General features: G+C 37.5%; 1 protein-coding gene across 1 annotated transcript; it reads right to left on the bottom strand.

Moving 5' to 3' along the window:
* AASDHPPT (aminoadipate-semialdehyde dehydrogenase-phosphopantetheinyl transferase) lies at positions 1-23,876 on the bottom strand. The gene is made up of 6 exons (XM_014851341.3): positions 23,479-23,876; positions 21,619-21,844; positions 10,069-10,190; positions 9,275-9,436; positions 3,850-3,918; positions 1-2,009 (listed from the first exon to the last, which is right to left on the bottom strand). Exons 1-6 carry the CDS (start codon positions 23,659-23,661, stop codon positions 1,845-1,847), a joined length of 927 nt encoding a protein of 308 aa, XP_014706827.1. The 5' UTR covers positions 23,662-23,876; the 3' UTR covers positions 1-1,844.
* Positions 23,877-23,927: the final 51 nt, after the last annotated feature.

Below are 23,927 nucleotides of genomic sequence, written 5' to 3' on the forward strand. Positions count from 1 at the left end.
TTCCATAATGTTAATCGTTTTATTATTATAATGACAAGACAGATGACAGTTTTTCAAATCACCATTACATTCATGCTAGGGATAACAATGCTTCCTCTATTACAAATACTACTTGATCTTTTTAAAACACATTATTTACTATGCTTAGAATACTTGGGCATGCTTAATAAAATTAAAAAGATTACAAAACATTCCAAATTTTTTTTTACTAAGCAAAGTATCTAATTTTATACAATTTACACACAACTTTTAATTTTAGTAATAGAAACAATGAAATTATTTCACTTCTTGATACTCAACAAGACTTTAACTCCCAAGACATGCACTACAACCATGTAACAGATTCTGTCATCAATATGATGGTCGTGGCATTTTATATATTATGTTCCCACTTTAAATTAATTCCTATTTACTAAAATCAAAACAGGCAATGAACAGGTGGTTCGTAAAAAAAGGAATAGTCAATAACAACACTGACACGTTGACCTCACTTGTAATGAAAGAAATACAAATTTAAAAAATAAGGTACCACTCTTCACTTATGTTGGAAAAGATTAAATTAAAAAAATAATCAACAATTAACCAGGGAGTACGTAGGGGGGTGAGGGGTAGTCAGACACATAACACTAACTGGAAGAATAAACTGTACACCCTTTTTGGAGAGTAATTTGGCAATACTTACCAAAGCTCTAAAAAAATGTTTAATCCCTTTGAAACAATCATTCCACTTGTAGAAACTTTCTGAAGGACATAGTTAAACACGTACCTCAAAATGTGGTTACAAGGATATGCGTTGCACCACTGCTTATAGTAAAAACTGCAGACAAAATGTCTAACAGAGGAAAGAGAGTAAATCGTGGCACACCCGCCTCACGGCAGGCAGTGGGTTCCCCTCAATGCCGTTCCCCCAACCCTGCCTTAGCTTTTTCCTTACCAAGAGTCTACTTTCTAGAGGCTAATAATGTCAGATATTGGCTTTCTCAGTGACCTGATCTGAGTCAATGAAAACTGAAGGAAAATCTTCTGGGGGCTCTTGGGAAAAAGTTTTCTTCAAGGATAAAACTGAGATGTGAGAGGAGAAAATGGCCTTTCTTGAATTTTAGATGCAATTTTTTGAGGATGTGAAACTGGAAGTTACAGCAGCAGCTCTTATGCCCACCAGGGAGGCAAACCTAAAGCAAAATCAATAAAATCAGACCGAGGCAAAAAGAAAAAAAGTGTCCTTAATGACACTTCTGAAATGTGTGTTACGTGAGATAATAAATGCCCTTGGTTACTTCAGCCGATTATATTTGGACACTGTTACTTCTGGTCAAAAGCATCCTAACTGATATTAGCCATACAACAGAAAACTTTAGTGCCACTAAAAGTTATGCCACAGAAGTATATTTATGAACAGATGTGCAGTTAAGAGAAAAAATTACAAAACAGTATGTTCCCATTTTTCAAAAAACACCCAAGCATATTAACATGGATTCATCTGCCAAGAAAAACATCTGAAAAGAAAATCTAGGTTTTAGGATCAGTATCTCTGAAAGATAGGAATTTAAATGTTTCCTTTTCATATATCTGCACTTTCCACTTTTTTCTACAATGAATATGTATCACTTTAACATTCTGCCAACTTTTTCTATTCCTTCTGTCAATCCAATGCAATTTGGGGGAAGAAGAAGAGGTAACCATGTAATCTACTGAGCTACTTGAACTGGGAGTCAGCTTTTTTAATAGAAAAAGTTGTTTTTTTAAAACTGTTTTGTGAAATAAAATTTGATGCTATCAGGCATTTATTTTTTAGTGGATAAAGACTACAGTTTTCACTTCCCTTTGTTACTTAGGGAATCGCATCATGACTTTGTACCATTTCGTATTGGAATTTCTTCTGTGAAGCAAAAACAGTCCCAAAACGAAGGATCTTCAGGGGTCATAGGAACAGCAGATGATATTAAATCACTAAAGGTGAGAATAGTAAACTGCCTCTGGGTTGGTTTAGAATCATCTTGGGATGGAACCTAAAAGGGAAAAAAAATAGATTACCTCATTGTTACACAGCGTGTTAATCTTATAGTCAATTTTCTAACTAGGAAAATAAGACCAAATTACATTTCAGTAATATTAAATCACAACATGGCAGGATTTCTAGATAACTGTTTTTACTCCTTATGTTAATGTTACTGATATAACAAATTAAGGGAAATATGAAATAACCCGATTCTCAAAACTTTCTGACATAACAATAACCTGTGGTATTTGTTTAAAATGTGGCTTTACTGAGCCACACATTCAAAAACTCTGATTCAGCAAACAAATTAAAAAGAATCCCAAGATATGTAACTTTTAACAGGCAGGTGGGTTATTCTGATAGTGGGGGGCCACAATGTCACCTTCTGAGAAATACTCTAGAGGATGGATCTAACAAAATTCCCATAGCCAAACAAAGATGCAACACTGTCTTACACTCTAAGATAGAGCCCTTGTTCACAACTCAACCCAGTGTAGACTTTCTGTAATATCCCATGCATTCCAGTAAAGATAGTACTTGGGTTGTACATAGGGCTTTAACAAGGTCCAGTGCCTATTTTATGTGATCTATGTCTCACCACTATGCTGATATGGTTGTTATCTCAATTTTGTAGATGGTGAAATTGAGGCTCAGGAAGATCAACCAATTTGCTCAAGCTCACAGCAGGTTAAATGGTGGACCTGGGCCTAGAACCCAGGTCTTCTGAATAGTACTCTCGTCCAACTATGTACTCTTTTCCAACTATGTCAACGCTGTCCGAATAGGTTTCTCCAGTGAAACAGAAAGGAAGTATTGCATGTGCAAATATTATAAAAAATTATAAAAGCTCTGTTTCCATAGGCTATCTGCAGAGTGTAAAGCTAAGACTTGAGCACACAAGGACAGGTAACTTGGGTCAGAACATCTTCAGATAAGAGGATTCAATTTTAACACGCCATCTCTTTTCAAAGAAGATAATCTATAAAGAATTTTAATCCTTAGTTAGTCTACTAAAGGCATGGTCTGTGCACTGAGCTATTTTTCCAGAGGTAATGATATACATATATTGATCATGCCACAGTCTCCCACACGGATTCCCTAAAAATAATGATATGCATATAGTTTCAATTATTATAACATTATCAGTTATATTATTAAAATTAAAGATATTAAAATAGTATAATATATAAATTATAATTAAATATTAAAATTAAAAATTAAATAAATATTTCTGCAGAATCAGAACTATACGTAGGCTGAGGGTCCTGAGGCTAAGGTTTTTTTTCCTTCACTTACCAATTAATAGCTGAAGAAAGTAAAAACAAATTGTGATTTGAAGAATTGAGACAGATTTTATGCCACAATATGACATGAGTTGTCTCATGTATGACAGTGTAATTTTGGGAATACTACAGGAGATTACTATAAAAGCGGGAGGGGGTTCAATTTGCCAGATAATTTCATTACTCAATACCCTTCTACTTGCTCCCCTTATATTCAACACAGCCCCAACTCACTGGGAAATAAACCACTGTTAAGATGACTGAGATAGTGATTATCTGGAATTTCTACTGAAAATATACATACTAGGACAGTAGTATCAAAATTTTTTCTTTGTAATATTTAAGTGTATTTGAATGTGAAGAAGATAACATGCTTTTCAAAAATCTCTGTGAAATTGCAGATGATCTTAAGGATCTGATAATAAAAAACACTTCTAAATCTATAATCTTTAAAACAAACCTCTAACCTAATATAAACTACATTACTGTTTCCATCGACAAAGAAAAAACTCAACATTGACTCATGCTTTTCAGAAAACAGTCAGAGAAATCTTAAAATCTTACAACCTTATCTTTAGATCCATCGGGTTTCCTAAGAGCTACTGCAACAAAATGGTGCTCATCTATTTTGCTTTCCTGAAAAATAAAAGGTAAGTAAACACAGATTATGAAATATGTAAATTTAGATATACTTTTGTTCACATTTTTAAAATCTCAATCTCTCTCTACATATATAAACACACACACACACACACACACACCCCCCACATCCTTGAACCATTTAAGAAGTCACATACATTTTGGCCCTTTACTCTTAAATGTTTCAGTATTTATTTCCTAATAGGGATATTCTCTTATATAACCACAGTAGTTAATAACATCAGTAAATTTAACATTGAAATAATTCTTAAATTGACTATCTGTATTCTAAATTCTATGTACTCAGTTCTCATGTCTTGCTAGTGTTTCTTTTGTCTATTTTAAAACAGAAAACCCACTCTCCTCCTCTTATTAACAGAATATTGCTCATTTTCAGTTTGTCTGATGTTTCTTAATAATTACATTTAGACTATACTTTTCCAACCAGAATACTATATGATGAAGTGTCCTATCTAGAGGTGCATCTAGACAGCCACCTGCTCTTGCTGGTGATGTGAACTTTGTATATGCTTGAAGTGTAGGTTTCAAAAAAATCAGACTGTCACTGGTTTATAGCATTCAGTTAACTAAATAGTATAGCCTATGGGAAATCACAGAGGAAATGTATACGTAAGACTTAAAGGATACACAGTTTTCTGTTTTCCCTTATGTATGAAACAAAGGGGGAGGGAGCTTTAAAATATAATAGATATTGAAGCAGTTACCTCAATTATGAACTATTAAAAACTATTAAAAATTTCACCGAAAAGCCACTTTACCAAGGCATTCCTCCAAAAACCATCAGTTGAATAGGAGACTACAATCAGAAACTCAAGCCCATTTTTCATACCCTCACTGTAAGATATCCAAATTAGCAAAAAATAAAATTCAGTAAAGATAACTTTAAGAACATTATGTTTAAAAAAAAAATACATAACTAAGTATCATAAGATTTAATAGGTCACAGTTATTTTCCCTTTAAAAACAAGCTCACTATAATTATTATAAACAAAATTACTCCTTTTGATACACGGTCTTCCATTCTTTACACTAAATATATTAATAATATGAATACTATAACATACAGAGATGTTTTGGTTATAATTACTTTTGGAAAATCACAGCATGAGTTCTGCTCCGCTGCTATTCATGGGGCTCTCATGGCCACTTCTTCCAGAAATGGGTGGCCACGTCCTTCTTCCTAGTCTGTCTTCCTCTAGAAGCTCCACTGAAACCTGTTCACCATGGGTGACCCTGCCAGTATCTGAAATCCTGTGGCATAGCTTTCAGCATCACAGCAACACGCAGCATACCACAGTATGAGAACCAACACAGACAGGTGGTGTGGTTCTCTGACCAAGAAACAAACCACGACTGTGGCAGTGAGACCACCAAATGTTAACCACCAGGGCTGCATGCCCAAAGGCTGGTTCTTTAACTTGTGGGGTACTTTGGAGATGCCCTGACAGGAACATCCCACCTGCATTCCTTGATTCCAGGGATAGTGCCCTTGGCTCTAGGCTCATCTCTTCCCATCAACCCATTTCTGGCTGTGCAGACCAGCAGACTCATTCTGTTATGTTCACTCAACCCTCCAAGGCCTATTTATAGTGTAGTAACAGTCCACACTTAAATATACTCATCTAATGTATACTTACTATTTTTCATATTTTCATAACTGGTGCATTGAATGGGCAAAACACTCAGGTACATTCAGTAAAGAACTGAATTTTTCTTCCATGGCTGCCTCCAAATATGCCCTGATGGATCTCTCATCCCAGGTCCTGGACAAGCCCTTAGGCAAACTCCATAGCTCTTCAGTCGCTTTCAGTTAAAAAAATCCCATTTTAATCCTACAACAAAGTCGTCCTGTGCAAATCCTTCATTTAGATTTAGGCACAAACTGGGTGGAAGGGCCAAACCTTCTCTGTACCTTGTTTTCAGTTACTAAAGAAGCCAGATTCCATCGTGTGGGAATAGAAGGCACGTTCTGCCCCTGGGCCTCACCATGCTCTTCCATTCTTCCTCCTGCACTCTAGTTTCTTTAAGGTAGGTGGCAGAGAGGAAGGCAAGTGGAAGGAAGCGGCAAAGTAATAACCAGTGCTGTTGTAATCTAGGTTTTGGAACTCTGGGTCATACCAAGCATCCCAGTGCTGGCTTAGTTCATGGGGTGGGCATCTGTGGAATTTTCATAGAACCGCCTCCATTTCTTCAGCCGTGTACCGCTCCCTAGAGCTAGCAGTGCATTTAACAGGCGACTCCGTGTAAGTTCCTTCCCTCAGCAACTAATACAGAATATAATGCCCACTGCCTCTTTCTTTTGGAGCTCCTTTTGGGTGGGGTCATTTAAAGACACTCCGAGCCCAATTATAGAGCATCTATTTGGTCCAGAGGAACTCAGACACCTTTGCTATCCAAAAAACTAAAGAACAGCTGGCCCAACTGCTGACTCTTCCCTCTTCACTCTGCATAGTAGGCCCTACTGCAGCCAGGATCCTGTCTTCCAGTTCCTCCAGATGAGAAGCGGGTGCCAGTGTGTCTATCTTTACACACACCTCTAAACTCCTAAGAACACAAGCCAAGTTTTCCTACAAACTCTCTTAATGCTCTCTACTCTACGAGGGTCACACACAGATGGGCCTACTAGTGTGTCATGGTAGCAAGACCACCCTCCCACCACCACACAAACACACTTTACTTATATATAGGCTGGCTTCAGTGGTGGCTGGTGGACCAGTTTTGCTATTCTAATGAGTAATGCATAGATGTGTCTGCATTTCTTTTATATCAAAGGAAGAAATTCCATTTAATATTCTTTATATTTACTTTTGAAAAAAAAATCTGTAATACATTAAGACACTTCCAAAAATAATACAATATAAATGGTTGCTTGGGCAATGGTTGCTGGCTTCCTAAAAGACCTCAGATACTTCGAATTAAACCTGGAAAAGCAGAAAGATTTCCACCTAATGCTAATTCAGTTACCTTTTAAACATAAAATAAAATTTTTATTGGGTTAACCTGTACAAATGTAAACAAATTACTTTAAAATATGTAATATATTTTACAAAAATGAAATCTCCATCTCCTAACAAGTTGTAAAGAATATCTAAAGTGCTTATTGTAAGAAAAACTGAAACAGAATTTATCTAGAGATAAATCATTAAGACAAATTAGATCAAATCTGCCCTAAAATATATTAAAGTTAGTAACAAAATTTCAATTAATTCATGTAACAAGGATATACTATGAAAAAAACAAAACTATGTTCAGAAAAGTCTATTTGCCAAAGTCAAGAAGTTGGTATTAAGATTCTAACCCTCTAACTCAAAAACCTAACTACCATCTTCCACCACTGCCTACTATACACCATTGAGTGTTTCCAAGTAGCCTTTTTATGTATACATAAATTTGTTTTCCAGCTGTAAAGATTCTTTTCTCACCGAACATCAGATAGAATAAAAGCAGGATGCCTATAACCATGTACATGATATAAGCTGCCTTTCCCATGTGGATACAAATTATTATTAAGCATCACCTGTAAGGCTGCAGTAAAAGACTAACCAGAGTTTGCTTCAGTTTTCTAATTAGGTGGTGTCTGAGTTTTTTCAAGTTATAAATAATGATGCAGTGAACATAAAACTTAATTTCTATTGAATGCAGGAGAGAAAGGTAAATGTTAAAATGTATAGTAAAAACTTTTTATCTGACATCAGTAAGAATAAGGGATTCCATGTCAGAGAAATGGCTGAGGCTTTCTCCTTTAAGCATGAGAATATTTGTTAATAATTTTGGCTATAGTTTTAAAATTGTACTTTCTTTAAAAATATAGTATCCTAAGTAAAATTTACTCTTTAATTGACAGAATCTCTACTTTACTTGCTGTCTTAGCAGTTTTAATATAGCTCTCTTTCTCACTATGCTTTCTGTCCTTAGACGCCCTGATACTACTCTCTTATTTTACTTCTTACCATTTTGGACACTCTTTCTCAGTCTCCTCCACTCCACTTTTAAACATTAGTATTCTCAGAACTCTCTCCATCCTAGGCCTCTCTTCTAACTTAGGTAATCTCATAGCTGCAACTTTAATACCCATGCCTTCAGCTACCATTCACACGTTAATGATTGTAATTTGTCCCCCCAGCCCAGCCTCCCATGCTATTCACCTACTTGACATCTTCACTTGGGTGTTTCTATGGCACCTCAAACTTACCATCTCACTTGTTCCCTAGTATTCAATATCTCAATAAACAGTCCGCTAAGTCACAGAACTGCTCATGACATCTTTGACGTCTCACTTTCTTAACCTCCACCTATCATCATAAATAGGACTTGGTCTTAACATACAAATCTGATCTTATCATTCTCTACTTAATATCTGTTAAATTCTCTTGAGAAAATTAGTGAATGCTTCCTATTTTATCCACTCGCCACTAATTCCTTATTTTGGGGACCGACGTTCTCTGCACACCACTCAGGTGATTACGGCAAAAACATTATAATACAACCCATTTGCTGGGCTCTGGACACCTGACACAAGCTGGACCAATTACAGTAGACCACTTCTTTGGCTACAATGATTGGTCACTAAATAAGCACCTGGCCCAAACTAGGCCAGGGAGGCCCTTCTCCAGGGCTTTTATAGCTTGGAACAGAAATGGATTTCACCAATCTCTGTGGGAGTTTACAGTATAAATCGTTAAATGCAAGAGTGGTAGGCAGCCAAGTTTCCTGCCACATAGACCAGAGATGTTAAGAAAGCTGGTGTATAGAACAAGAGTCGAGGGTGGGAGAAAACTGAAGCTAGGACATATGGAAAAGCAAAAGTAAAAGATAAAGAGTTCTGAGTTTTTCAGCACCTAATTCTAAGGCCCAGTTACATGAATCACTCTAATAGCCTATAATAATGTCTTCGGCTTAAATGAGTTTGTGTTGAGGTTCTCTCACTAGCAACCAAGAATTGCTAGTAACAAAATACAAAAGAGGCCAAAATCTTTAAGCTGACCAATAATGCCCTGCATGATCTTACTAGTAGCCTAACCAGGAATCTCTCTCAAATCCCCTCATCACAGTACAAAGCGGCTTCCATGGCTGTTCATACACACGAAGCTCCTTCTATTCCAGGGCCTCTTTGCCCTTCCCATTTTACCTAACTCACTATGACTTAACTTTCACGTATCAGCTTAAATGTCACATGCTCTCATAGCATCCCTGACTTTACCTTCAGAGCACTAAGAGTGGATTCCAGTTGTGTCTAGTTTCAACGACTAGCCTCCACAAATTAATCTCATGCACAAACATGCACAAAATAAGGAAATTCTTACAGTTTTAGCAATTCTGATAAATTTCTTACCTCAAATGCCCATTCTTTTTCCTCTTCCCCATCCAGGAACAAACGTGTTTCTTTATAAACTTGGCCTATTTCCAGGTTTAAGGGGGATATATCAAATTCAAGCCGTTGCAATTCAAATCCTAGTCCAACACCAATGGCCTTTATGAAGCTTTCTTTCAGTGCCTAACATACAGAGACGTTTTCTCTTAGAGCACTTAGTAGATAGAATCGTTCATAAAATCTACAGGTCCAGCACATCTGGATTTTTAACTCTGTACTACATTATGGCTACAAGCTATTGTTTTGTAGTAGCATGGAGACAAATCAGCCATGTAATTTTAAGGAAAATCATTTAAGCTCCCTGTGCCTCCATTCCCTGACGTGTAACATGTAATAACAATAGCACCCACCTCATAGAGCTGTTACGATAATTAAATTAACCAACTTATGAAGGGCTTAAAGTAATGTCTACTGGCAAATATGTAATATATAAGTGTTGGTTAAATAAGGCCTCGTGTACGAATTCCTTTGAGACAGAAAACATTAAACATTATTTATAAATGGTGAGAAATGTTTTGTTTTAGCTTTAAGAGTAACCACCTTCTAATTGAGCATTAAATAAATGTTAAATTTTCTTAAAGGTCATTATAATGTAATAACATACACACAAAAATCATGAAGTTCCCAAGTTATGACCCATTTAATTCAAGCAATGTATGAACTACTGGGTAACCAAAAGACTTTTGCTTCTATTTTTAGCAAAGATAATGGAATCACCATAGGCTTTTACTCTCAAAATTAGAAAGAAATTATACCCAATTCCTATAAAACATATCCAGCTGAGTCCATTCATCCTTAAAGCTTCTGATTGTTTCCCATTCTTTGTTGGTAAACTTTCTTTTCATAATATGAAAGAATTCTGGAATTGAACCACGACCTGTCAATTGAGGAAACACAGAATTAAAAACAGCTATTAACAAAACTCTTAAAAAGTACAAAAACAGAAAATTATAGGCCAATCTTACTTTTGGATACAGTCACAATAATCCTAAAGAAAATCTCAGCAAATCAACATAAGTTGAAAATTAAAAGAATAACACATGACAAGCAGGGGTTAGACCAGAAACAGAAGAGCAGTTTAACAGGGATAGTGAAATCAAATAATTAAGAATAACAACAATATGGTTATATTAATAGGTGCCTCCTAAAGATTTGGCAGCCAAACCTGTTATAAACCCTAAATAAGAGGAAATTTCCTATACATGACAGAATATCAGAAATCTACAACAAACATTCTTAAAAGAGAACCATACTATTTTGGAGTTTAAAACTTTACTTTGCTATATAACAGGAAAAAAGGGAACAATTTATCATAATTTTTTGAAAATTGGTAGAAAGCAGAGGATTGTTCTTTTATTCTAAGTTATCACTGTGATTCAAAACTTAACAATGCTTACTTCCTTCAAAATGATTGTTTTGCAACATGTTTTCTAATAAGAGTTCTCCAAATAAACGTAGATTTTAATTTCTATTCTTTTGGGGATGCTGCTGTGAAATAAGCTCATTTTTAAAAAATTTAAAATAGTTCCCTTGCTCCACTGTTCCACAGACAACAAAATATTACAAAATATTCTAAAAATAAATGACAAACTCAAAGAACTTGATTCTCAAAATGGAGAATTACATTAACAGTACATGGTATGCCTTTCATATTTTGTCAAAATATTATAACTATATGTTTGTCTATCTTTACTACTAGGCAGGAACTTTCTATTAACACTCATTTATTTATTCTACAAATATGCAGAATACTAATATGTATTGAACTAACAGTTAAAAACAGTCATGGCTCTTGCCCTCACACACTAAGAGCTAAGAGGCCTGTCAGAGAGCCTGGCTCAAAGCAGGTGAGCCACAAACGTTTACTGTATGAATAAATGAACATTAACTATTATTTGGGAAGTTACTTCCTGAATGCTCTACTGCCCTACATCCTTAGTTCATGACTACATTATTTTCCAGAAAACCTCTTCAAGGTAGTCCCTCTGCAGATTCTGTTAACATGGCTTGTCCACTTAAATCCCAACTCACATTTCTAAAATATCCAACTCCAAAACCTGACATTCCCAACTACCTGACTACCACTCTTAAAGTGACAGCTGCCGCTATACTCTCTACAGGCATTTCTGAGGGGGAGAAGTACGTCTGGGAAAAAAAAAAAAAAGACATCAAACCCCTCTACTTAATGCTTTACTGGCATTTAATCACTAACCAATGCCAAGAAAATTCAACAAGTAGAACTTCTATTAATGACCATTCATTCTAAAAATACCCAAGTGCTAGATGACAGGACTATCAGGATGAGCAAAACAGACACGGTCTTTATCTTCACAGGAGTTTACATTTCTCTTGCAGTAACCTTAAGTACCTTTCCCATCGTTATCTCAAGGGCAGAAAACATTACGTCAATTCTCCCACAAAACTGTTTATGATTCCCCTACCACCCCCACTTCAACACAGTCAAAATAGTCTCTTCTTATTTAGCCAGAAAATATTTCTGATGATCCTACAATGAATGGTATGTGGTCCTTTAGATAGAGACAAACATTCTCATTTATTTTCAAGTTGATCAGACTCATCTGATTCATTCATCTACTCCTTAGCACTCTATTCTTCTCAACAAGAATAACTTAATTTCAACCCATTTTATGAACTCGATTAATGTCTATTATTTGTATCTGCTCATATTAATGTTAAAAGACAATTATTTCCTAAAAGTAGTCCAGCAAAGCTATAAAGTCATTTAATGTAATAGCACTGAAATATTAAACTGTGATCTTAAGAGACCCAGGGGAGGGGATTCTTGCCCTTTTTGGGCCATGGATCCCTTGCATCCTGTTAAAATGCAAGCATTAGCAGTACACAGTACTGGCTCGACAAATAATACATAAAGCAAGCAAGCTTGCAAAAGTGACAAAAGCAGAGCCGGAGATTTTAAATACCAGGAGCATTGTATCTCCATAAATCATACAGTTTCCTCTTGAATATACTTTGGCACAAACAGTGTAAATAACAATGGGAAGAGCAGTTACCTTGGATTTGGAAGACGGCATTAGATATTTCAAGTGGAACTGTAGTTTTAATGGAATACTATCTAAAAAGTCTAGAATTTTAAAAGATATGCCTGTTGTCATCTACAGAGTCATTTTATTTGTTAGTCTGTTCAAATTATAATGTCATAACCTTCAAGAAGTCCTCTGATTTTTAACTAAATACGATGGGGCAATCAAGGAAAAAAAGTTTAAATATGCATGCTAATAAAAAACGAACTGATTAACATAAGCAGCAATCTAGCACAATCACTGGAAAGTAATCACTACTGATTATGTACAGCTAAAAAAGTATCCAATATGAGTGTGTTTTCATACACTTTTGAGAGCATCTTACCTATTTCACAAAATAAGAGATCTGACAACAGAAAAAGATGATTTTGTACTCAGCCAAAGCACAACAGCACCACACTGTGGCCTTATCGTGGAAATAAAATTCACAGTGAGTGAACATTAAATACAGTTTATCCAGGAAACTGGACAAATGAAGTACATTTGTCCCTCAGACAATCTGACAGCACATCAGATATGTAAGTTGGCAAATCCTCCTAACAATATCATCACATACTCATGCCTATAACAATCTTCAATTCAATCATCTTTGATTTAATCATCTTATTTCACATGTAAGAACCTCTAAGTAAGATGAAATAACCAAAACACTGAGATAGAACTACTAATCAAGCTTAGAAAAACCAGATCCCCCATCTTATAGCTTAATCTTTAGGGAAAGCAGTGTTAAATATTAACTAAGTGTTCTGCAATGATCAACTAAACAAGACCACACAACAAGTAGAAAGTTTATTAAACATAAATATACAACAATTTATAGTCTATACCCTTAGCTGCTATTTTAAGCCTAGGAAAAAAAATCCTTACCATAACCTCAAAGCCCACCTACATCAAGCTCTCTCCAAAACCAGGTCACTGATGTGCGCACATAACAGCGTCTCAGTTAAAGTTCACCTCTCTTCTCAAAGAAAACGGGCCAGGTATTCTAGGGGGGAGCTGAGCAATGTCCATCTGTGCGCTTTAAAGTAACAAAATTTAGTTTTGGATAATAAGCCATATTAGAAATTCTAGTAGTTTCATTTTCTAAGTACTGGATTATATAGTCTTGCTTCCATTATATATAGTCTTCCAAAATTTGAGTTAATACGTAACACAATAACGGTTGACTTTATCAGCTCACTTGCCTGGGAATTTATCCAGATACAAACCCAGAAAAAAACAAAAATGCCTGAGCCGCTAACATAGGTTTCACAAACCGCATGCACAAAGCCTCGCGTTACTGACAAAGGAACTCCTTAAGCCATCAGTACAAGTGGGGTACAGCAGAAAAGGCACGAGACTGAATGACAACCTAGGCTCGAAACTCTCCACGGAGGCAATCCTCACCTTCAGTAGCTCTTAGTGTGTCTATGTAAATGTGCATTTATTAACACATACACGTATCAACACACACACACAAGGAAAGGGCCTATAGAGCTAGGGCTATTTGGCTGCAAATGTTATCCTTCAAGAAAAGGGAAGGACTCCGAAGGCAGGGGGGAGGGGCAAAAGGGTGTGGCCATCCTGAGGGTCCAGAGGACAGAACATGGAGCCACAGAGGATTATTCTCAGGCCCTTAAACCTAATGTAATTTGCCCTGCTGGGTTTCAAACTTGCTTGGGACTCATGACCCTTTTTTTCCTTCCAACTGTTCCCTTTTCAAATGGGATGTCTATCCTATGCCTGTCCCACCACTGTATTTTAGAAGATGATCTGTTTTCTAGTATCACAGGTTCACTGATGGGAGAGGAATTTTGCCCCAGATGGATCCTACTCAGAGTCTCACCTACATCTGATTTAGATCATTCAGATGGTAAGATCTGTAACTTTTGGATTTAATGATATTTAGAAGAGATTTTGGATTTAGCGTTAATACTGGAATAGGTTAAGACTTGGGGACACAGGGATAGGGTGAATTTCTTTTGTATGTGGCATGGATGTATATTTTGGGGGTCCAGAGGACGGACTGTACTGAGTTAAACAGCGTCTCCCAAAATTCATGCCCACCCAGAACCTCAGAATAGATCTTATTTGGAAATAGTCTTTGTAGATGTAATCAAGTTAAGATGAGGTCATATTGCATTAGGGTGGGCCCGGCAGCCCAGGACTGGTGTCCTTATAAGGAGAAACATTTAGACACACAGAGAGAATATAGGAAAAAAGGCCATATGAAGATGAAGGCAGAAATTGAACTGATGCAGCTATAAGCCAGGGAATGCCAAGGACTGCAAGGAAACTAGGGAGAGGCAAACGATTCTTCCCTGGAACCTTCAGAGGAAGTATGGCCCCGTCAACACCTTGATTGACTTCCATCCTTCACAACTGTCAGACAGTAAATTTGTTGTTTTAAAACACTGAGTTTGTGGTACCATGTTAGGAACTCATGGACACTAACACACACACACATACAATTAAACTTATATATAGACACACACACTCTGAAGAGCTTTAGTGTTACGCCCCTGGAGTCAAATGTTCACATGCTGGCTCCCTTACTTGTTTACTGCTACTTATTTGACATCTCTATGGCTGTTTCATAAATTATAAAATAGGGACAAAGAGTTGGGTAGATTAAGGAATAAACATATAAAGTGCCTGGAATTATTAAGTACTTAATAAATTTACTTTAAGGTTGTTGTGGTAGTTGTTACATGTATATCCTCTTCCGTGAATTGTTTTAGCAAGTCCTTCATCCATTTGTCAAGTCTTAAATGGTTTTCCTATCAATACTTAGAAGCATTTTACATATTAACAATAGTAACCTTTGTCTGGTGTATTCGCAACAAATGTACTCCCTGGTCTGTGAGTGAGACATTTAATATAAAGTCAATCACCTCTGCTGACTTTGTGGTTCTTTCAGAAGTCAGACCAAATATACAATTCTACTGTGTTCCAGTAACTGTTATTAAAATCTAACTCTAATTAATTGTGCTGTATAACACGAGACAAGGATTTAATGGCTTTCTGATGACTTCACTCAAAAAAAAATGGATGAGTTACAATCTTTGTAGGCTCTGCAAATTACATCTAACACAGTGTTTTCCAAACATTAATATGCCTAACAGTCACCTGGGAAAACTGTTTAAATATAGAATCCCTGGTTGTACTCTCAGAAATTCTGGTTTAGTAGGTCTGGGGTGGTTTCAAGAAATGTGCATTTTTTTTTCTGAGGAATATTTCCCAAGCTAACACCTGTGCCAATCTTCCTCTATTTTGTACGTGGGTTGCCACCACAGCATGGCTGCTCATGAATGGGCTATGTCCGCACCAGGGAACAGAACCCAGGCCACTGAAGCAGAGCACATCAAACTTAACCACTAGGCCATGAGGACTGTCCCAAGGAATCTGCATTTTTAACAGGCATCCTGGGTGACTTTAATATCCTGACCATCATTCTATACATAAAACAATAACTATCACAACAACCACAGAGCTAACATTTATTAAGTACTTAGTAATTCCAGGCATTTTACATGTTTATTCCTTAATCTACCTAACTCTGCTGGTAAAGCTGTTCAGCCATCAGCATGTAAAACATACTATACACACAAATTCTAGAAAAATTAAAAGATTCAAATGTGAAAACAAATCACAATTTCAGACAAGATCCAAAAGACTCTACAACCTACAGTTGGAGTAAATCTTTTACCAACTTAATTATTTTTTCAAACAAGACAGAATTCAGAATTGATCAAAGAAATGATAACATATATTTAAAAAAGTAAAATTCATATGGCAAAAAATATAGCCAAATTCAAAAGATAGATAAATAATAGAATGGGAAAAATACCTGTAACAGATTTTATCAATAGTGTCAATATCCATAACATACAAATAGCTTTTATACACTGACTAGAAAATATTAATACGCAGTTTAAAGAAGAACAAATTCAAGTAGCCAATAAGCTATTACCCTAGTGATTAGGGTAACAGCCCATTTAATAAACTAATTTTTACCCAATGAATTGAAATGTTATGTATAAATACTGGGTTCTAACTCTTAATTCTCCTAGTTATCTATTCTTTTGCTAACACCATACTCTTCTATTTACAATGCCTAATGTAAGTTTTAAAAACTGTTAAGGCAACTTCCCTCTCACTGTATTCTGACGTTTTTAGATGTCAGTTCCTCCGTAAAAATTTAAATTCATTTGACCCAGTTCCACAGAATTTTTCATAGATTTTTGTACTTGCAAATCCTTAAACAGATGTCAATAAAATCTAGTAGTTAGAGGCCATATATTGTGGAGTGCAGTGCCTAAATATTTGGGCTTTGCAGTGTGGGTTCAAATCCATGCTCTTCTACTTTTTAGGTAAGTCACCTTGAGCAAGTGTCTTAATCTAATCTATAAAATAATAAGAGTACTTACATCCTATGCTTAAGTGGATAGAACAAGATGACGTATGTAAGGCATTTAACACAGTGTATATCACACACACAGAGTCTGCTGCGCAATAAATAGTAGTTCTATACTGTGACCCCACTCAAAGCCTCTGGACAGTGAAAAAGAGCCATGTTGTAATTGGGAAAGGGGAAACCTCCCAGTCAGTAAAGAACTGGTTTTCCAGAAAGAAGTTCAGAGTACAAAGAAAGTGTAACTTACTTAAGCTACTTGCAGGCTCTAAGTCTCCAAGCTTTAAAAAAAAAAAAATGCTTTAACTAAGCACATCCTGCGAAATGCAGATCTAGAAGGTAGACTGCCCTAGATAGAAATGATAGTGGAATAGACTGCAGCAGCAACAAAGCTGAAAATTCAATATGGGGGGGATGAAAATGGAGGAGAGAAGCAGCTAGGAAGATAAATGTAGGGGGAGGAAGACGACTCGAAGTGACAACTATTTTTAATCCTTACTCACTGACAAGAACAGTTTAAATTCCAACTAGAATCTGCTATGAATACTGTTTTTCATTGTGGTTGTGTACCCATTTTTTTCATTTTTCAACAAACAAGGAATATTTTAAGAGGAACTGAGAACTCCTATCATCTGTACATTCAATAAATATTCACTGAGCACCTACTATGTGCTAGACACTCTGCTAAGTTGTAAGTATTCTGTGGCAAAAACAAAACAACCATGATTCCTGAACTCATCTCACAAGGGACAACAGATAATAATCAAATAACTAAGTTATAGTTACTTTGGGAAGGGCCATGAAGGAACAGATCAGGTGGTCAGTAAAGTGCTTTCTAAAGAGGTACTGACTACTTCTCATCATTCAGGTCTCAGGTACTCAAGAAAAGAGTAGGCAGAAGAACAGGCAGAGGGATAAACTTATTTTGAAATGATTTTGAATAGGAAAAAGTTTGCTACACTCAAAGTAATACAAGATGAGTGTGGACAGAAAATAGCGGAGCTAAGAGAGCAGCCAGAAATGGGACTGGAGAGGTAGGTGGGGACAAGATGATGAGGTCATGTTAAGGGGACTGGATTTTACTAACAATCAACCTGAGTTTTGAGAAAACAGCTATAGGTATTTTTTAAAAAAGACCACTCCACTGAGTACTGCCTAGGTGAGGACAAAAGTGAAAAGGGGGCTGAGGCCAGCCCTGGGGCATAGTAGTTAAGTTTGCATGCTCTGCTTTGGTGGCCCTGGGTTTGCGTGTTCAGATCCCAGGTGCAGACCTGCACATCGCTTGTCAAGCCACACTGTGGTGGCATCCCACATACAAAAAATAGAGGAGGACTGGCACAAATGTTAGCTCAGGGACAATCTTCCTCAAGCAAAAAGAGGAAGATTGGCAACAGATGTTAGCTCAGGGCCAATCTTCCTCACACACACAAAAAAAAGGTGAAAAGGGGGAACCAATAAGGAAGCTATTAAAATAGTGCAGGAGATGGTATAATGGTACAGGAGAAGGAGACAAGAAATAGGCTCTATCACCTTCCTAACCAACAAATGATACCACCACTTACTTTCTACTCACTGTAGTACTTAGTTACATAACAGTTGTTTCAAAGACAATTCTACGATACGGTCACTTCAAAGCTATTAAATTAGTATTAAATCTCAAAATATTGAGTCATTTTGTCCTCCCAAGAAATATCCAGCAAAGTTTATAATAAAATGTAAACTTGGAAAGGTAAAACCATGGGGAAAAAAATACTTTGGTCTTTTCACAAATTTAAATCATCATTTTTATCCTGTATGTATCTTATCTGGCCTTATTTTGTAAACAGGGAAATAAAACTGAACAATTCATAAAACTATCCTTCCTTTTACATATGTAACTGTAAAAGCCTTTAATGGGAGATAAAAATTAGAAAATGAAAGAAAAACCAAACAAAATTTCCCACTGGGTACAGCAAATGATGATGATTACCTGTAAACATCTTTTCCCTGGGGTTAAGGTTGGGGTTAAGAATGCACTGCACTGGCAGTTTGGCAGGGTTCCCAATATCATATAATCCCTCTTCACTGGACATTCATTAAAAAAGCATTTATTGAGTGCCAACTATGCACAAGTTACTTCTGTATAAGGTTTCTTTCTCCGTTAAGCAGAGAATAAAGTGGCGGTTGCAATATTCTCCTTAATTATGAGCATCCAGTAGAAGGAAGAAACCCAAAGCTTCCAAGATTCATCAATACATTCTCTCCTGCCATGCCACAGCAGCAATGGCGGAAAGCAGGAGAGGCAGGAAGTGATCTGCACCTAGTATAAACAGCTAATGTGACAAGAAGGAAAGACCCCACACATTCCTATACAATGCATACTTGCAGACAAAACAGGAGCAATGGAACTGAGTCTTTCAGTATACTAATGATAAAGGCTGACAACCACCTAGAGAGCTGACAATCTAACAACAACGTTCAGTACAAAGGACAGTACTTCCCTTGCTGCAGTCCTAAGTTTTACCCTCCATCATTTAGCAACTCTTGGCGAACTTCTCTTGCTCAATTTCCTCACTTACTCCGATAAGCAGAGCAACTCAAATGAATCTCCAGTGAGGTAAACCAGTGTCTATTTCCCACCCTCACTGAGAAATAGATGCTTTGTCCATTCACACTTCAGAAATTAATGACAAACTAACAATCCTAGTGAGAACTGAAAAACAGTTCTTTCCCTGTGTGTTACTAGATTTATCAATAGCTTTTTGGCAATGAAACAGCCGAAGAGTAAGACAAGGCCTGAATACCGTGATTAGTCAAATAAGATCAATCAAAAACACTGGGGGGGAGTCTAAAAAAATATAATTAACAACAAACTAAATGTTCAATTTGTGCTCAGTTACCTTCCTATCATTTATAAAAAGTTTCAGTTAGCAATTACTTGTTTATCCAGTACTGACCATAAGCCAACACTGTCCATCAAGGCAAGTGGTAACAAAAATTCACAGGCATAACTTCCAGGCAGCTATCAACCTGATGAGCCAGTCATTCATTACTGAGTAACTGTGCTAACTGCATTCTAAGAAGCAATGGTCTTTCTGATAATTTCTGATTTTAGGAAAAACTCACATAAGGACATAGAACGCTATGAAAGCTTATGGGTTTGCTCCCATGCTCACTCTGAATCCTTTATAGCAGTGGTTCTTTCAGAATAAACCTTCTATGACCCTGCTGAAAACTAGACACTCTCCACATAAAAATGCACACGTGCATACAAAATGTAGCAAACAATTTCAAGGGTTACGAAAAAAAATTCCTTGATGCTTATCCAGCAACTTTAGGTCAGGAACTCCTGTTATCAGCAGTAGCGCCTCCTTCAGAGCAAAGTTAAGAATAAAGTTGTTAACAGAACCGTTCATGAGCAGGTGAGAGAAAAAGCAGCTGGCGGGAAAACGCAAGGTAAAGATACCAACAGCAAAAGTGAGAGATGAGAGTCACAGCCATACGGTAATCTTATTATAGCAGCACATTTGACACATTATTTACTGGGCATTATTATGAACTAGGTAGACAGCTAAGAGATGTGATAGTGACCAAACTCAGGTGTAGCTAACGTAGTTCCCGTTCTCAGGTGGCTTATAAGGGCCAGGGGAAAGACAATCAATCACCCTTGGAAATAATTACAAACAGACATGTTACCGGAACGGAGGAAATACACTTTATGAGTGCCTACAACAAAAGAAGCTGGCTTAGAATGAAGGTTCACAAAGGCTTCCCTAAAGTAAGACTGAAGCGAAACCTACGCAGTAACTAAGTTCTCTATGCAGACATGGGGGTGGGGATAACGTTTACTCAAAACTTCCAGGTGGGGGGAACCAGAAGCAATGATCCTGTGGTGGGAGCAGTGCGGAGATTAGGAAGTTGCACTAGGAAATTAGCAAGATGTTCCCTTATTAACAGCTTTCTTCTTAGCCTGTTACTTAATCTGCTGATAAAAATAGTAGCATGTTCCGGGTGGTTGGGACAATTACATTGGAGAGTATATGTAAGGCCTTAGTATACAGTAAGTGCTCACTAAGTGTAGTGATGATGAAAGCTATAGAGTAGCTAACAGAACCTGTGTTCTAGTAAAACTGCCTACTCAACACTGCAAGAAATGCTAGCAGTTTCTACAGTCAGCAATCATAAATTTCCAAGGCAAAATACAAGCAACTTAAACATTTCAATAATTGCTTGCTCTTCATTTTTACTCATATACACGTGCTACAAAGAGGTATATTTAGGTTTAGCACAAATACCTATCGCTGCCTAAGGACTACAATACACACTACCATTGAGGTTATTTTTTTGAAAAAAACCAGCAGCTTACTGATGAATTGAGGAAATACTTAAGCGAAACAAAGTTGTTACAATATAATTACCATGCTTTTTGAATAGAATGCTACTTAAAATTGACTCCATTGAGTTCAATGTGGTTTAACATTTATTAGTTAACTAAAAGACAAACAGCTATTGAAAAACCATTCTTTATAAAATTGAAGAACCTTCCAAAATAGTTTCAAATTTAGCCTTACTTAACAAGCTGAGGTATAATTCAAAAAGAAAATCTTTACATTTTCACTTTGCCTCTAGGCAAAGCACTATATGAATCCACAGTGACGTAGAATCCATCTTTTATGTAAAAGTCTGTTAATATTCAAGGAAATATACCCTTTTCAGATATGTGCTCTCTCAGTTACAGTACCTTTGAGTACTGAGCACATCTTTCCTCAATTTAAATATCTGCAATACCTCTCTTGGCCTGAGATTACTCAAGACATAAGAACTGAGAGAAGACACTTAATAACTCTTGTACTACAAAAATGCAACATTACCTGGAAAACTAGTTTTCATTATATCAATTCCAACTTGTAGCTCAGGTTCAGCAGCAAGTACAGCATAGTCCCCTTGATGAGAGATGTTAAAGTTAAAATTGGGGTAAGGATTCAAGGAGTCTTTCGCAAGAACTGGTTTTCCTTTTGCAGTTCTCTGCAAACGAATATTATTCCAAGGGATATTCAATTTCTCTGCAACTAATTTCCTTATCATCAGTCGACCAGCCTGTTAAGTAAATAAAACATTTAGTATGTAGTGATGTCAACTAAAGATTTAGGTACACGGCCTGTAACATACAAAATCTATTTCTGTGGTTCCCAAAATATTCATTTTTAAAAGTTTTTAAAAGTACGTAAGCATTAAATACACTGCATTAAGATTTAAGCAATGCTTAAGATAGAAGAAACTTTAACAAGTCCCTCCTTAGCAATTCCCTCCCTTCAATAGGTAACCAATGTTAAGTAGAGATCCTTCAGTCTTTTCTCTAGGTATCTAAATATACGTTCATTTGCACATGCTTTTGCTATCTATCTACATATATGAGATCCTACTATATATAGTATTCTACCATATATAATCTTTTTAACTTCCAAGTGTTGGGGATTTCACATCTGTACATAATGGTCTGGGATGCGCATTTTTCTCTGTAGCAAAATAGTTCATAGTTTCAAGGCACCACAACTTGATTGACCATTCCCTTATTATTGGACATTTTAGGCTGGCTCTAGTTTGCTATTACGTATATCTTTGTGCACATGTGTGCTTATTTCCAGTTCCTATATACCCACCACTCAGCCTCAACAATCAGTACTGCATGATCTATCTTTTTTCACATATACCCCATACCCCATCCACTCTCCCCCACCTCCATTAATTATTAAGAAAGAAATTACTAAAATCACACAAATACCCAAGGGTATAAGGTCACAAACTATATAACATTTTGTAAAATACCTTTCAAGTTTTTTTCCTTCGAGTCTAACAATGAGTTTTAAAACTGCAAGAATTTCAATTTCACAATTTCTTTTATACCATAAAAAGCATAAAAAATTTTCACCAATATGCTTTCAAGAAATTATCAACTAGCCCACATTTCAAACTAAAAGGTGTTTCGACATAGGAACATTTTCAAGAAATGACTCTCTTTGAAGTGATGGTAATCAGAGGCTGTTTGAAACTGCAATATATAGTAAACAGTTTTGCAATCCAATTTTCCATCTGTTGCCTACAAAACACAGAACTAAAATAATTCTATTTAAAACACTGTTTTCCCGAGCTATCGAACCAGGAAAGCATGCCTGGGCCGCCTCCTCCCTGGGCTTCAGTTCCACTGGTAAAAGCAGGGTGGTCTAGGCGTCTTCCAGTTCCATGGTGTACAAGGCTAAACTAAGTCATATTACCAATATTTTTTAGAGATCACGGCGTGCAGGGTGCCCTTCGAGAGGGGTGGGATATTTAATACGCAGACTAAGCACATGCTATGGGCTCAGGCAAAGAAAAAACGAAAATTCCATAACCCTTAAAAATAAAAACTCTCACTATGGAGAAAACACGTTACTTCATAGGCCTTCCTTACACCGATTTTATGGTTTAGCGGGGTCTCTATTTCCAACTACAACGGGGGAGGGGCTCATTTCTACAGCGATCGACGCCGCCGAGGCGACTACAAAGACCGTCGAGACCAGGCCGAGCGCACACGACGGCGACTCGGCGGTGCTGACCACGCTCACCCCGGGCCCAGGCCGGCCACAAGTGGGCTGGAGGGCGGGCGTCGACGCCGGGACGGAAAGGGGTCTCCAAGCCGGCCCCCTCCCCCAACACTTGCTTCCTCGGCTCTGAATACCAAAGACCTGTAGTACCATGGCTGCCTTAGCGTCCCGGGCGAAGACGAACTGGCCGATGCGCTCCTTCTCCTCGGGCTGGATCGATCGCACCGCCAGCAGCCATTCGGCTCGGCTCGGCAGCCAAGTGCCGCAGGAAAAGGCCCAGCGCACGCCCTCCATCGCTGGCACCAAGCAGACCCGCTTGGCAGGGAAAACCATACACTGAAAACAGCCCTCGCCGCCTCCCCAGGCCTGATGGCGCCGACGCTCACGTGGCCCCACCCCTTTCTTCCCGGCGTCTGTGCGAAAGGGGCGGGGCGTCACGCTACGTCCCCGGGCGCTCTGCCCTCCGAGAGCCTTCACTTTCCCCTGGCAACCCCGTAGCGCTCTCCAGGAGAAAGCGGCTGGGGGCGGAGACGGAGCCCCGCCTCTGCGCTCTGCGGCAGCGTGAGTCGTCACGTGGGGCGGGGCTTCGGAGGGAGCGA

The sequence above is a fragment of the Equus asinus genome, chromosome 20 (genome assembly GCF_041296235.1).
Source record: "Equus asinus isolate D_3611 breed Donkey chromosome 20, EquAss-T2T_v2, whole genome shotgun sequence".
NCBI classification, from domain to species: Eukaryota; Metazoa; Chordata; class Mammalia; order Perissodactyla; family Equidae; genus Equus; species Equus asinus.

Excerpts from the sequence above, each read along its gene's own strand:
- AASDHPPT (XM_014851341.3), bottom strand. The coding sequence starts at position 23,661 with ATGGTTTTCCCTGCCAAGCGGGTCTGCTTGGTGCCAGCGATGGAGGGC. Across the intron at positions 10,191-21,618 it reads AATGAAAACTAGTTTTCCAG|GTCGTGGTTCAATTCCAGAA; the intron begins GTAATGTTGCAT and ends CTCAATTGACAG. Across the intron at positions 9,437-10,068 it reads ATATGTTTTATAGGAATTGG|GCACTGAAAGAAAGCTTCAT; the intron begins GTATAATTTCTT and ends TCTGTATGTTAG.